This window comes from Ambystoma mexicanum, chromosome 2p (genome assembly GCF_040938575.1).
Source record: "Ambystoma mexicanum isolate Mex_15411 chromosome 2p, UKY_AmexF1_1, whole genome shotgun sequence".
NCBI classification, from domain to species: domain Eukaryota; kingdom Metazoa; phylum Chordata; class Amphibia; order Caudata; family Ambystomatidae; genus Ambystoma; species Ambystoma mexicanum.
In genome coordinates, this window is record NC_090923.1 from 380045956 (window position 1) to 380059005 (window position 13050).

Genomic DNA, 13050 nt, shown 5'->3' on the forward strand with positions numbered 1-13050 from the left:
ATCTGGCCCCGGGGTGCCCAAACCTTACTGCTCCACCGACTGGGGGTCTGTCCCACTTTTTTGGGGGGCCCTCTCCCCCCAAGTGGGTGGCAGGGGCACCTCATGCAGGCCTCCCCGGGCCTCCTACAAACGGCTGCGTGAGGTACACCCACCTCCATTTGGGGTGGGGGAGAGAGGGCCCCCAAAAATTGTGGGACAGGCCCCTCAGTGGGTGGGGCAGTAAGGTTTGGGCACCCCAGCGCCAGATTGGCACACCAATGTGCCCCTCTGTGCCAAGGCAGGTATAGTAAACTAAGAAAACAATTCAAAATGGCAGGCTGCCCTTTAGTGGGGGCGGAGGGGCCCCCTACACCGCTGTGGAATTTTCTAATGTGAAGGGGGGTGCACCTCTCCACCCCCACCCCAATTGGAGGGGCGGCCCATCTCATGTAGCCCTCCCTGGGGGCAGATAAGGGGGGGCTGTCCTGCACTCCTCCCTGGGCTCAGGCATCCCTTCCTAGGAGCAGATATCTGGTACCAGGGAGGGTTGTATGACATGGCACCCCCTCCATTGTGGGTGAGGGTGGGGGGGTCAACGCCCCATCCCATTAGAAAAATCCCCGCCCCTTTGGGGTGCCCCACAGCCGCCCTAAAATGCATTCCACCATTTTTTCCTTTGGTAACAACTCCCCTTGGCGCAGAGGGGCACATTGGTGTGCCAATTTGGAGCCGGGGTGCCCAAACCTTACTGCCCACCCACTGGAGGGCCTGTCCCACCATTTCTGGGGGCCCTCTCCCCCCTCACCCCAAATGGGTGGCAGGGGCACCTCATGCAGGCTTCCCTGGGCCTTCTTCAAACGGCTGCATGAGGTACACCCCCCTCTATTTGGGGTGGGGGGGAGAGGGCCACCAAAAATGTGTGGGACAGGCCCCCTGGTGGGTGGGGCAGTAAGGTTTGGGCACCCTGGGGCCAGATTGGCACACCAATGTGCCCCTCAGGGCCAAGGCAAGTTTTGTAAACAAAGAAAAAAATGGAAAATGGTACACTACACTTTAGGGCAGGCTGAGGGGCACCCTAAACCACCAGGTCATTTTCTAATCTAATGGGGGGTGACCCTCTACCCCCACACCAAATGGAGGGGGGGCATCTCATTCAGCCCTCCCTGGGGGTAGATGCCCCTTCCTAGGAGCAGATATCTGCCCCGAGGGAGGGCTAAAAGGGGTGCCGACATTTCCCCTTGGGGTGAGGGGGAGAGGCCCACCCCCCTTTTCTGTAAAATAAATCCCTGGTGGCTAGTGCCCCCCACTCCCACCCAAAAGTCCCTTTTTTTTTTTTGCCCCCTCCCTGGGGGTAGATGATCAGCCATCTGCCCCCAGGGTTTACTAGATATGTGCCCCCATGCTTTGGGGGCTGAGGGGGGGGAGAGGGCCGCTTACTGTAAGCAGCCCCCCTCCCCCCACATCACAAACGTATCCCTGGTGGTCCAGTGGCTATTGCTGGTCACGGATCGAGCGCTCTGCGCCGATTCGTGACCAGCAATGCGTCATACATGGTGTCGTTGGAAAGGGGAGAATCTCCCCTTTCCAACAACACCATTTTTTAAAAAATCCATGGTGGCCTAGTGGGCCCCAGGGCCCCAAACCCCCTCCGACCTCCCTTCTATTTATTTTTTATTTTTTTATTTTCACACCTGGGGACCGATGAACACTGCCCCCAAGGGTCTCCAGCGCTGTGAAGCAATGCTTTGGGGGTTGGGGGAGAGGGGGCCGCTTATCTAGTAAGCAGCCCCCCTCCCCCTGTTTCCAAAACAGATCCCTGGTGGTCTAGTGCACATTGCTGGCCACGGATCGAGCTCTGTGCCTGATCCGTGAACAGCAATGCTGTCACACAAGGTATCACTGGAAAGGGGAGAATCTCCCCTTTCCAACGATAATACAGCCGGTGATCGAGGCAGAGTAAGGTGAACACTCACCTTCTGTTTTCACCGCTGCATCCGATTTCGGCTACCGCGGTGAATTTACTTTCAATTTCATGTCGGCGTGCGTCACACACGCCAACGTGAAATTGAAGGTAATCCAACCCCTGGGCTATGTGAGGGGGACCTCCCCCTCACATAGCCCAGGGGTTGAATTACAGTTTTGCAGGAATCGCACAGAGCAGGAATCGCACAAAACAGAGTGCCTGAAAGGACGAGCTAGCTACGACAACAGGGAGGGAATCCCAAGGACGAGATAGCTCGTCCTTGGCACTAATGAGGTTAAAAGCAAGCATCCAAAGAAACTACAACATATCCATAACATCTGGAATACACATTCAGGTAACAAATGTAGAAATTCAATAATAAATCTTACAGTACAGTTTCAAAAGCACAGAAAAGAAGTAATATATATACATTTTTACAAATCTTTTTCCACAACCAGCATTTAGATTCTTGACACACTAAACACAACACAACACAGATGGCACAACTGGCGATTAAGTATAATATTCACAATAGCCCCCTAACTAATATCTACAGAAGATAACCCAAGTGACTAATCATAATTAACTGTACAATTCATTAAAGGGTCCCCAAATTCTGGAATAATGGCTATCCCTCCCCTGGTTCAAAAACATAACCTTTTCATAATTTGAGAAGGCCAGAACATCTAAAAGCCAGTCATCCACATTTGGCTTTTTCCTCAACTACCAAACTAAGTATTTGTTTCGCCGCCATTACCAAAACCTTATCAATCCAATCTGCCCTTATACTGGCTTCATCCCCTCTGTCCATGTTACACAACAAAATTGTCGAGTAGAAGGTACGCGGAAGAGGCTCTCCCACCACAACGTCTAATCTATGTAAAACCTCAGTCCAAAAGGTGGAAACCCTAGAGCATATCCACAGCATATGTATTAGGGTACCCACACCACAACCATAGCCCCAACAGGCATCAGAATTTAAAAGCCCCAACTTGGCCATCCTTGAAGGTGTCCAATATAGTCTTACAGATAATCCTTTGCCTAACATACCTGAGCCCAGGTCCATTTTTGTCTGCACCCCTATACAAAGCAGGTATTCCCACTCCTCCATAGGGATATCTATGCCTAGATTTGCCACCCAAGCCTGACAAAGCTTTCCCCATGATTCTACTTTATTTTCCATTGGCATTAAGTTCATGTACGTAGAAACTGTACACGGAAAAGAGCGAATAAGCTCACATACTGAGGGTCTCCCTCTCATGGTGTCACCCAACATTCCTTTTCTGCCCACTAAAAGAGTATTTAAAGCCCTGTAGAGCCCACGCTCCTGGCCCCAAATTCCAAAGGTTTCCCTCAGATGATCAAAGGAAATCATGCAATCATTTTCCCAGACATCGCACATTTTAAGTAAGCCCCTTTTGATCCAGCTCTGCCAGCATAAAGTTTTGTTTGCTATCTGTAGCCCCATGTTATGCCACAAAAATGTGCCGTAATGCACCGAAATATTTTCCCCTCTATTTGTTATAACATTTTGTAATGCCTCTCTAGGTGTTTTCATAGTTGGCAGTTTTGTTGTAGAATTTGGTATCTTGAACATCGAATACATATCACTCAGAGCATAAGGCGAGAACTGTGCCTGCTCAATAACATGCCATGTGGGAACATAACTATTAACTTCAGAAAGGTAAAATGTTGACTTTTTAAGGACAAACCCAGCACAATAGTTCATCAGGTTGGGGCACCCAAATCCACCCTCTTTCACCGAACAAATCAAAATGTATTTCGGAATCCTTGGTCTGTTACCCTCCCCCCAAAGGAACCCTTGAAAAACTTTATCAATGCTAAGGATGGTCTTCTTTGCAAATTTCAGTGGGACAGACTGTATAATGTAGAGTACTTTTGGTAGAAGAATAATGTTTATGGCATTAACTTTAGCCCATAGCCCTAGTTTCAAGTGACCCCATTATAAAATATCCTTCCTGATTTTCTCTAATACTTTTGAAACATTATATTCCGCCATCTTTTTCAAGTCCCTGACCAGGTAAACACCCAAATATTTCATTGCACCCACCTCCCATTAACAATTCCAGGAGCCATAACATCCCCAGGCTGTCCAACATCTAGAGGGAAGACCACTGTTTTCTACCAATTTATTTTATGGCTAGATAACAATCCCACTTCCTCAAGTTTTTCACATCCTTCAATAGGGTTTGTTAAGATGACAGTAATGTCATCTGCATTACATAAAACCTTAATTTCATAATTTCCAAATTTAAGCCCCTGAAGCCTCGCTCTTGTTGTATGTAAGCAATAAGTGGCTCCAGTGCCAAGTTAAACAAGTATGGAGACAATGGGCACCCCTGTCTAGTACCTCTAGACAGAGAAAATGGAGACAACATAACAATTCACCCAGACCTTGGCACTGATCGATGAAGTCAATGCCCCAATGACTTTCATAAATGTATCCCCAAAACCTTTTTTTTTTATTTTTTAAAGAGTGTGATACAGAAAAGCCCAATTGACTATCAAAGGTCTTTTCAGCATCCATAAACAATTAGTAAAGTATCGTGAATCTTCTCTTTCGGCAGTCCCATAACATCAATGAGTGTTCTAATATGGTCATACCCATATCTACCTCTCATAAAACCAACCTGAGAACTACTGATTAAGTCACTAATACATTTATCAAGCCGAGTAGACAATGGGCCTCATTACGACCCAGGCTTTAAGGGTTAACGCCGTCGTTAACCCTTAACGCCTGATTCCAATTTTAACGGCTGCTTTTAGCAGCCGTTAAAACCCATGGCGCTAACCCGCCTTGGTGCTAATTACGGCACCGTAATTTACGGTGCCGTAATTAGCGCCTTCCCCACTCCCATTATGCCCTATGGGGCAAAAATGGGAATGGGGAAGGGTAAATGGGAATTTACCACCCCACTCACCTTGGAATGGGGCGGTAAATCCGCCATCCACCATGGTGTAAATGTAGTTTACACCATGGTGGTAAAGTTGGCGTACTTACCGCCTGGGTCGTAATGACCCCCAATATCTTTGTAAATATTTTGAGATCAACATTTAACAATGAAACCGGCCTGTAGTTACTACATTTTTGCCAGTCTTTGCCTGGCCTTGGAAGCACCACAATGCAAGCTTCTCTCATTGTTGGACAAACCATCCCATCAGTCATGAAATCATTGTATAATGTATATAAAAACAGCACCAGCACTTCACTCAGTTCCTGATAAAATTCAAATGGGAGGCCATCCAAGCCTGGTGTTTTCCCTCTATTGAGCTGCTTAATAGCCAACAATATTTCTTCCTCCGTAACGGGACTATCAACAACAGCAGATTGGTCCTCATTTAAATTGGGCAGGTTAATTTTATTGAAAAATGCATCCATATCCCCAGGTGTTGGAAATTTATCTTCATTGTATAAAGACTTGTAGAATTTCCTGAAACTCACATATCTCCCCTTTCTTAGTTTTGTAATCGCCATTTTCACCCTCTATTCTCTGGACAAAGGAATTATCAATTAGGCCTCGAAGTCTATTTGCTAATAACCTACCATTCTTGTCTCCTTGCTCCCAGAACTTTTGCCGCATAAAGAACATGCCTTTCTCATACTGGACATCCATTTCCTGTTTAAGACAATCCCTCAATGTTCCCCACACATACCTTGTCCTCATTACTTTTAGTTAATGCATAATATTGAGCAGATATTTTAGTCTTTCTAGGTTTTTAGTTGCAAGATCATATGTTCTGAATGTGTGCAATACATTCAGCATCTTCTTCTATATATTATTTTAGAAGCCAAGAAGAGGAGTATAAAGACGCAGACATTGCTTTAACCAAAGATGTTGCTTGCCAAACCGATTTCCCATTGGAGAAACTAATATCTCAGGTGCAGCATGGCACAGTCAACAAGCAGACTAGTGATGCATTTGTCCAGGGGCCGGAAAATGATGGAATGTCACACGCAACCCTTACAAAGTCAGCCTGGATCATTGCTACTTTGTGCCAGGTCGAACACATGAAAATGAAGAAAGTGCTGATGCTTTGCAACTGCTTGCCGACCCCTTCAAACAATCTACACCTGCTAAAAATTCAAGGTTAGCTGTTTCTCCAATTCATGTTGAATTATCACATCATGAACTGACAGTGGTTGACCGTTGATCTTGCTCAAGATCTCGACTTCAGTTTGCAAAGTCTTGAGGATTTGTCCACCACCTTCGACTCATAAAAACCATTACTGTAGGACGATTGGCTACTAAAGGAGCAAAAGTACCTTGTGTTCGATAGCTGCCTGATAAAGATTATACAAATGCACAAATGTGAACAAACAATTGGGGCCAAGATATGCTGGGAGCCTTTGGTGAATGCGTCACGCGTATTAAAAAGACACCAACCTTAAAATCCAAGCAACCTGTGTCCAAAATACATTTACATGGTCTGCTCAACCGATGCTCGGCAAAGTGCCAGCTGGGAATCTACTTGGTTGAGCAGCTTTCAGAGGATCGACTTTCAGCAAGATTACTAGTTTTTGTGAGTTTGTGGGTCTTGAGTTCCTTGCTAAAACTCAATGCTGCAAATACCAAAGGGAATTCTTATTCCATGTTATTAGTCATGCTTGGAATGTTGAACAGAAGTCAATGGACAGTACATTCTCTGGCTAAGGTTTGTAGCTAGTTGCCGACGGACAGTGTGACAGTTCGGGATTTTCCGCAAAATATTAAAAAATGTTGAGTTCTGTGGTGGTGCAGGTGTCTGACTGTTCGTCGTCTGTTGCCATGGAGAAACATGGTTTCATCAAATGGATTCAAATTCTGCAATCCAGGAGAATGGAAATAGACGTGATCGCCACCGACAGGCACGTTTCAATAGCAAAGGCCATGTAAGAGCAGTTTCCACACATTCGGCATCAATTTGATGTATGGCACGTTGCAAAATCAATCAATGAAAAAATTAAAGCTGCTGGGAAAAGAAAGGGTTCGGAAAACCTTAAAAAAATGGTGTCAGTCCATCAGCAACCATCTCCAAAATTTGTGATGAATCTGTGGAAATTCTTCTTGAGAAATGGCGTTCATTGATGCACCATTGTACCAACGTATACGCATGGAGAGAAAACCAACATTTCCACAAATATGCACATGGACTGTTGTCGAGGGAGGAGGAACGGAAGAAGAAGTGGTTGGTGCCATGTTCACCACCACACAAAGCACTTGAAAAGATTGTGTACAATAAAACGCTTTCGAGAGAACTGAACGGACTTACCGATTTCTGTCACACTGGAGATTTGGAGGTGTTCCATAATATGTGCCTAAAGTACAGGCCCAAAAGGTTGATCTTCAGCATAGACGGTATGGAGGCGAGAACGAGATTAGCGGTACTTGCCCATAACAATAACGTAGGTTGGGATCAAGCGAGAACCTCGGGAAAATGTGGGGTGCCACGTCACTACAAGTCCTTTACAAAACAAAGCAAACAATGGGTGGCCAAGCCAATATACGAGGAACTGGATTTTGAATTCGTCAAAAATCTGACATGGACTGTGTTGGCCATGCATACTCGGACTGGAATCTGATATTGTTTCCAGGACCCATACAATGCTACAAAAGATTGCAAACGAGCCTTGTCCTCCAAAATCCGAACTTGTCATAATGCATAGTTCTAGATTCAAAGGATTTGTAGCTCTCCGTAAAATCAGTTCACATTCACATCTGGAGGTGTTATCAATGCCAAAAAATAAAATTTGAATTCAAAAGAAACTGTTATTGAATATTACACCCTGTAGTCAAACTCCCCTATATTAAATGTGATATCCCGCATCAGAGTTATTGGTTTACACTGTGCCTAGTATATGAGTTTCCCTAGATCATACAAATATATTGTCCAGTTCATTCTAGTATGTGATTTCTTACAGAGAAAAAAAAAAATCACAAAAAGTTCTCTCAGTACAGAGTGAATGTTGGTGTCTTTGGAAAGGCCTAGACAGAACCAGTGCTCTAGACACAGTGAGCATCTGGATGAAGGTGAGATCATTGGAGGCACAAGGCTCCCGGATAGCAGACAGTCAGAGACATTTATGTTGGCTTTGTTAGCCAGTGCCACCCAGGTATGCTCAGACTTCTGAAAACTGCTCTGACGCCAAGGGCACACCCTACTCGAATAGTGGGAACCAATTCTTCAATGCCTCATGCCCCTTCCTGACTTGACACATACATCCCAAGAAGAACTGTTTTTTCATTCAGTGGCACGATAATGCACTTTCACCAGCTACAGCCATTTTAAAAACATGTTGACACACTGCTCAGGGATGTACTATGTCACCTGTGTTGCATGAGAGTTACAGAGTGATCTAAAGCAATCTTTCCACCAACTACTTAACATACCAGCTTTCTCATGCCTTTTTCATCTTCAGTGGGTAAGCTCTTCATAAATCTCAACTTCTAATCTCTTTGTAAGGAGAGACAACCAATTCTACAGGATACTAGCGAAAAAAAGACAGTGATGAAGATAGTCAAATGTGCATTTTTCAAAAGTGCCTCTTACAACTGCTCGATTTATCTAATGACTGCCCAATATATTTTGTCCCTGCAATTCCATCAAACTTATTACTGTTAGGAAATCCATGTCCTTCTTGATGCAAGATACTTGGATCACTGTGGTGACATCCCCCACAATAAAATAAGCATTGGTCATGCCAAAGGTTTGTGCTTTTGTGTAGGCACGGGAAAGGCACGTTCCAGGCACGGCTGAAGTGGTATTAACTGCCAAATGCTAGTAGCAGGCACAACATGGTGCAAGTAACAAGGTATCCAATAGCAGTGCCTGGCAAAAGTTTAATACTTATACAGAAGCCAAAACGGTGTTGGCTTTGACAATGTTCGTTCTTAAAAGGACTTCTGTGAAGGATACACAGGGTGTTTATGAATCGCAGAATACGTATAGAGTAGCTTAGGGTAGGCGTGGTATGACATTTTGATTACACCAGTAGGGCGTTTACAACTGCAATTAAGTCATTAACTCTCAGAAGACTGCTTCGAAAAAAACCCTGTCAGGCAATTCATGTGCCAAGTTTGATGGTAAGGCTTCACCAAAGCAAGCTCAAAAAGTTCCCATGAGGAGGTGCTTTGGGTGGTGAAGGGGTGGGAATGGCCATGGGCCATCAATGGGTGGGCACATAACAAAACACCTACAGAGTGTGTTTCTTCTCATTCCTCCCCATCTGTAGTATAATGCAGTAGTTTCGGCTTACAGGTGTCACAACACCCCACAGCCCAAACTAATAAATATATGAGTAGCTGTTCCCTTTGTCACTTCTTCATGTGCAATTTAGTTTTTAAGCGTTTGGCACCATGACCCCATGTACGGATAATGCCACTTATCCTATTTACTGATACAGCCTGTCAACTTGATTCACAATAATCACTTTAACGTCTATAAAGAAAAGCATGTTGAAAGGTTTTTATACACTTAAGACTGGGCGTGACTTAGTTATTCATTATGAAATTTTGCACATTATTCACAAGTTTAAATGTCCTGCCAGACATCATTCAAATAGGCTACATAGGGGTGAAATAGAAAAATCTATGTTTAAAAGATGTTCACTGCAAGAAGTCATTGAAACGGTTTGGAATTGCCTTTGGGGAGATGTGGTGATCCAGCACTTGACAAAGATGGGGAAAATGCCTAGTGGCACCCTTAGAAAAAGAACATCGGCGGGTGGGGTTAAAATATGTATCACATGTGATGGTGAGATAAATAGCAGAAACAGTAGAATTAATAATGATAATTAAAATACCTTGCCACTTAAAAAATGCTCACTCGCCCGTGTTTAAAAGTACTGTATTAACAGATTGGACTTTAAAGTCAAAACGTACTAATTTCAATGTACAAGAGAACGAGAGGCTGAGTGGACTCACCAGGACTTCAAACAGCAACATTTAGGCTACACACCCATTGGATGCAGGCCCCGAATGAGCTGATCAATTTTCACAACTTGATGAACAAATTATCCAAAACTGCACCTTATGCCATGGGTTTGAAGAGATGGTGGGAAATGCGAGGAAACTGGCAGAAATGTAGGGGCTAAAAAATACTTACTTCTAAAGTGGCAACATCAGGATGTGGTTGTGCATGCGCTTTTTCATGCAGGCTTTTCTCAGCTGTTTCTATATCCTACAATAGAAATACATGTAAGCAAACAACAACTATTAATCACAGTGACAGTCATACAGGCCACTTTATAAAAGACACTTGGAAAGTAATTCCTGATACAGGAGAAGACACACGCTTTCTGAGGACTGTAATTTTAGACAATGTTTTTGCTCTCAGCTCTCCTGCTTACCCAGAATTTGAACTGCAAAACACACCCATTCTACAGGCTGTGCCAGGTGGTAATGTCCCTGTGACACTAGTTAAAAACATCCGGTACAGCCCGTGACACTTCTTTCTTAAATACATCAAAAGCTTTGGTGAATACATACGTTACTTCTTCTCTCCATCTGTGTAAAAATCACAGATCAAGAAAAAGCCAGTAGGTAGACTTGAAGATGTAGAAAAAGGGAATAAAGTTAAAAAAAAAATCAATGAATGAATAAGCACAATTAACCAAAAAAAAAAAAAAAAATGTACAAAAAATCTTTAGAAATATTTTTGTTAAGCATACTCTGTGGGACATTGGTTCACATAATTAAAGGTTTGGCTTTGCCCCTACTTGTTTTGAGTGAGTTTTGCGTATGAGCAGCTGATGGTACTGGAAAAGTGCTGTTCAGCAGGGAATGGAGCCTAGCTCGCTGTGGTCCACGTGACGGCTCAGAATAGTAAGGACAGTTATAAACCACGGAGCAAAGACGTCATGGTGTGAGGAATCCTTACACCTCTCAGTGGGAATCTTGAGACCATAAGCCATTCATTATATGACACAGCAACGGAAGTGACATTATGGAAGGTGTAAGGAAAGCATGGTATAAAACAGTGAAGACAGACACAACTGATCACAGTTCAAGGGTGTTTATTGAACTTCAATGGGTTGGTTGAATGCCTAAATCTAAGGATGGATGCAAACTACGACAATCAAATAATAATAACGCAGTCCTAGTCAAGTCTAATAAATGGGCCCATTCTAATAAACCTATTGCCAATCCTTACTTCTAAATATAAAAGGTTGTGGTACAATAGTGTATGCAAAATGAAAGGTTTTCAAGAAATAATATGTCAGGACGGTTTGAGCAGTTGGCTTCGCTACCCCATGTTTTCTGCATGGGGCAAGGTGGCACGTTCGAGCTTCGCACACAGTCTGGCTTCTCTGGCACGAGAATACAGTTCAAAGCATAGATAACAGGGCTTTCTGCCAAAGCCTTTTTTCAAATAACAGTCTCTTACTGCAGCGGTCCTTTCGTAACAAATAAAGGTTGTATTTTCCTTCATCGTCAGTCATTTTTACGACTGCCTTTTAAATGAGTACAAAATTATGAAAAAGCAATTCAAATGCCCCCCCCAAATCCCGTCACCCACCTATTTTTAACTGTTTCCCACCCCCCAACCTCTTACCTACCCTTCCCCAGCCCCAAGAAAATTCAATAACCTTTTTCGCAAATTTGTACTTGTTTAAAAGTCAGTAATAAAATGACTGACGATGAAATTACTTTATACCACAAATATCAAAGTTCCATTCCTATCAGGATCTTCACATGCACAGGTTCTTGCTTCCAGTGTTCATCATTGGTCTCCCTCCTTCAGGCTTGGACCCCTTTTTTACCACAATGTTTACACTTGGTCTCCCTCGTTCAGGCTCGGATCCTCTTAATATCAAAATCGAACACTTTCGAATGTGCAATGGGTTTTGCTTAAATCGTCGCAGGACCACTTCAATTCACTTTACACAATGTTCTTATCAATCTTCTACTTCGTTTCTCTTGGCGGGATAGCATACAGAGACCTTCGATTGAGCACATTCACGGTGCCGGACCACTGTCGGAATCCTATGTTTCATTCTCAAATTCAAAAATGTCATCAGTTTAGCTTTGCTCATGCCTTTCATCACACTCGCTTAACAATGTTCGTTCCAGCACTCGTCATACAATGTTGCCGCTTGCGACCTTGACTTCAACACAGACCGGTCTTGCATCGGTCTACCCAACTCACCGGCTGTGTTAATCTAGCTGGCGTTTCTTTATTGTTGGAGCCAAGGGCGATAACCACGGCAGGCTGCTTCTCCCCACCTTGGTCAGTTACGCTGTATGTCCGACACACAATGCAGGATTCTTCAGTCTGGTTTCCTGGCCTTACGCTTTCTGACTCAAAGGCTTCTTGAAAGTAACAGTTTCTTGCCAAAAAGGTCAAGGGTGTTTCCATCCTTGCGAACCCTTCTTGGTTTGCCATCTTTCTCCCCTCATTCAGCTGCGGACTCAAAACTGCTGTTCCTTCGTGTGATTTGTCTCGCTCTGAGTGTGCTCTCGTGTTTCGCCTTTTATTCGTGTGGGGAAGTTTAATGGAGGTCAGGTGTGAGTGATTGTCAGTAATTGCCTGACTTCAACCGACCATAGTAGCGGGACATGTTGAGTACACTGCTCGGTGTGAGTCTGTTTTCTCCCAGAGCGGGCTGTCCGTGTGAAAGGGTTTGTGGCGGAAAGGAGGGTGGGGAGGTAAAGTAACCACATACCCACATATCCTACCTGGTAGGATGGGGTAAAGGCGTTACAGGGGGAGGGATAGCACTCCTCGCCATCTGGCATCCCACTCCTGAAGATCCCTCACCTAGGTGATCCTCCCGCACTGGTCCACCCCAGGAGCTGGATCCTAAAGCGATGGCCATGTCCTAGCCACCTGGATGGCAAATCCCCAGGGACTAGCGGGTGAGACACCATCTGGTTTTTCACAAAGTACTAAGGGCTAATGAAATAATTCATTCTATTGGCAGGAGGTGGGATATATTGGCTGGGTGGCCTAATGATCAGTTATAGAAGGCTCTTCGGTTTTGAACAAGTCAGGTGACTAGTGACCTATAAAGGCGAGTGGTCTGGAGAGTGTATTAGGTTAATGCAGTCAGTTCTGCTAGATTAATTAGTATGGTAACCTGTTTTGGTTTATATATGTTTTGGACTGGT

General features: G+C 44.2%; 1 protein-coding gene across 3 annotated transcripts in view; it reads right to left on the reverse strand.

The window, feature by feature from the left end:
- CEP15 (centrosomal protein 15) overlaps nt 1–13050 on the reverse strand; it is a 228297-nt gene that overhangs the window by 44432 nt on the left and 170815 nt on the right. For all 3 annotated transcript variants that reach the window (XM_069643747.1, XM_069643749.1, XM_069643748.1), the window contains exon 4: nt 10046–10120. In XM_069643747.1, coding sequence (XP_069499848.1) covers nt 10046–10120 — 75 coding nt within the window. The remainder of the gene's footprint in view (nt 1–10045; nt 10121–13050) is intronic.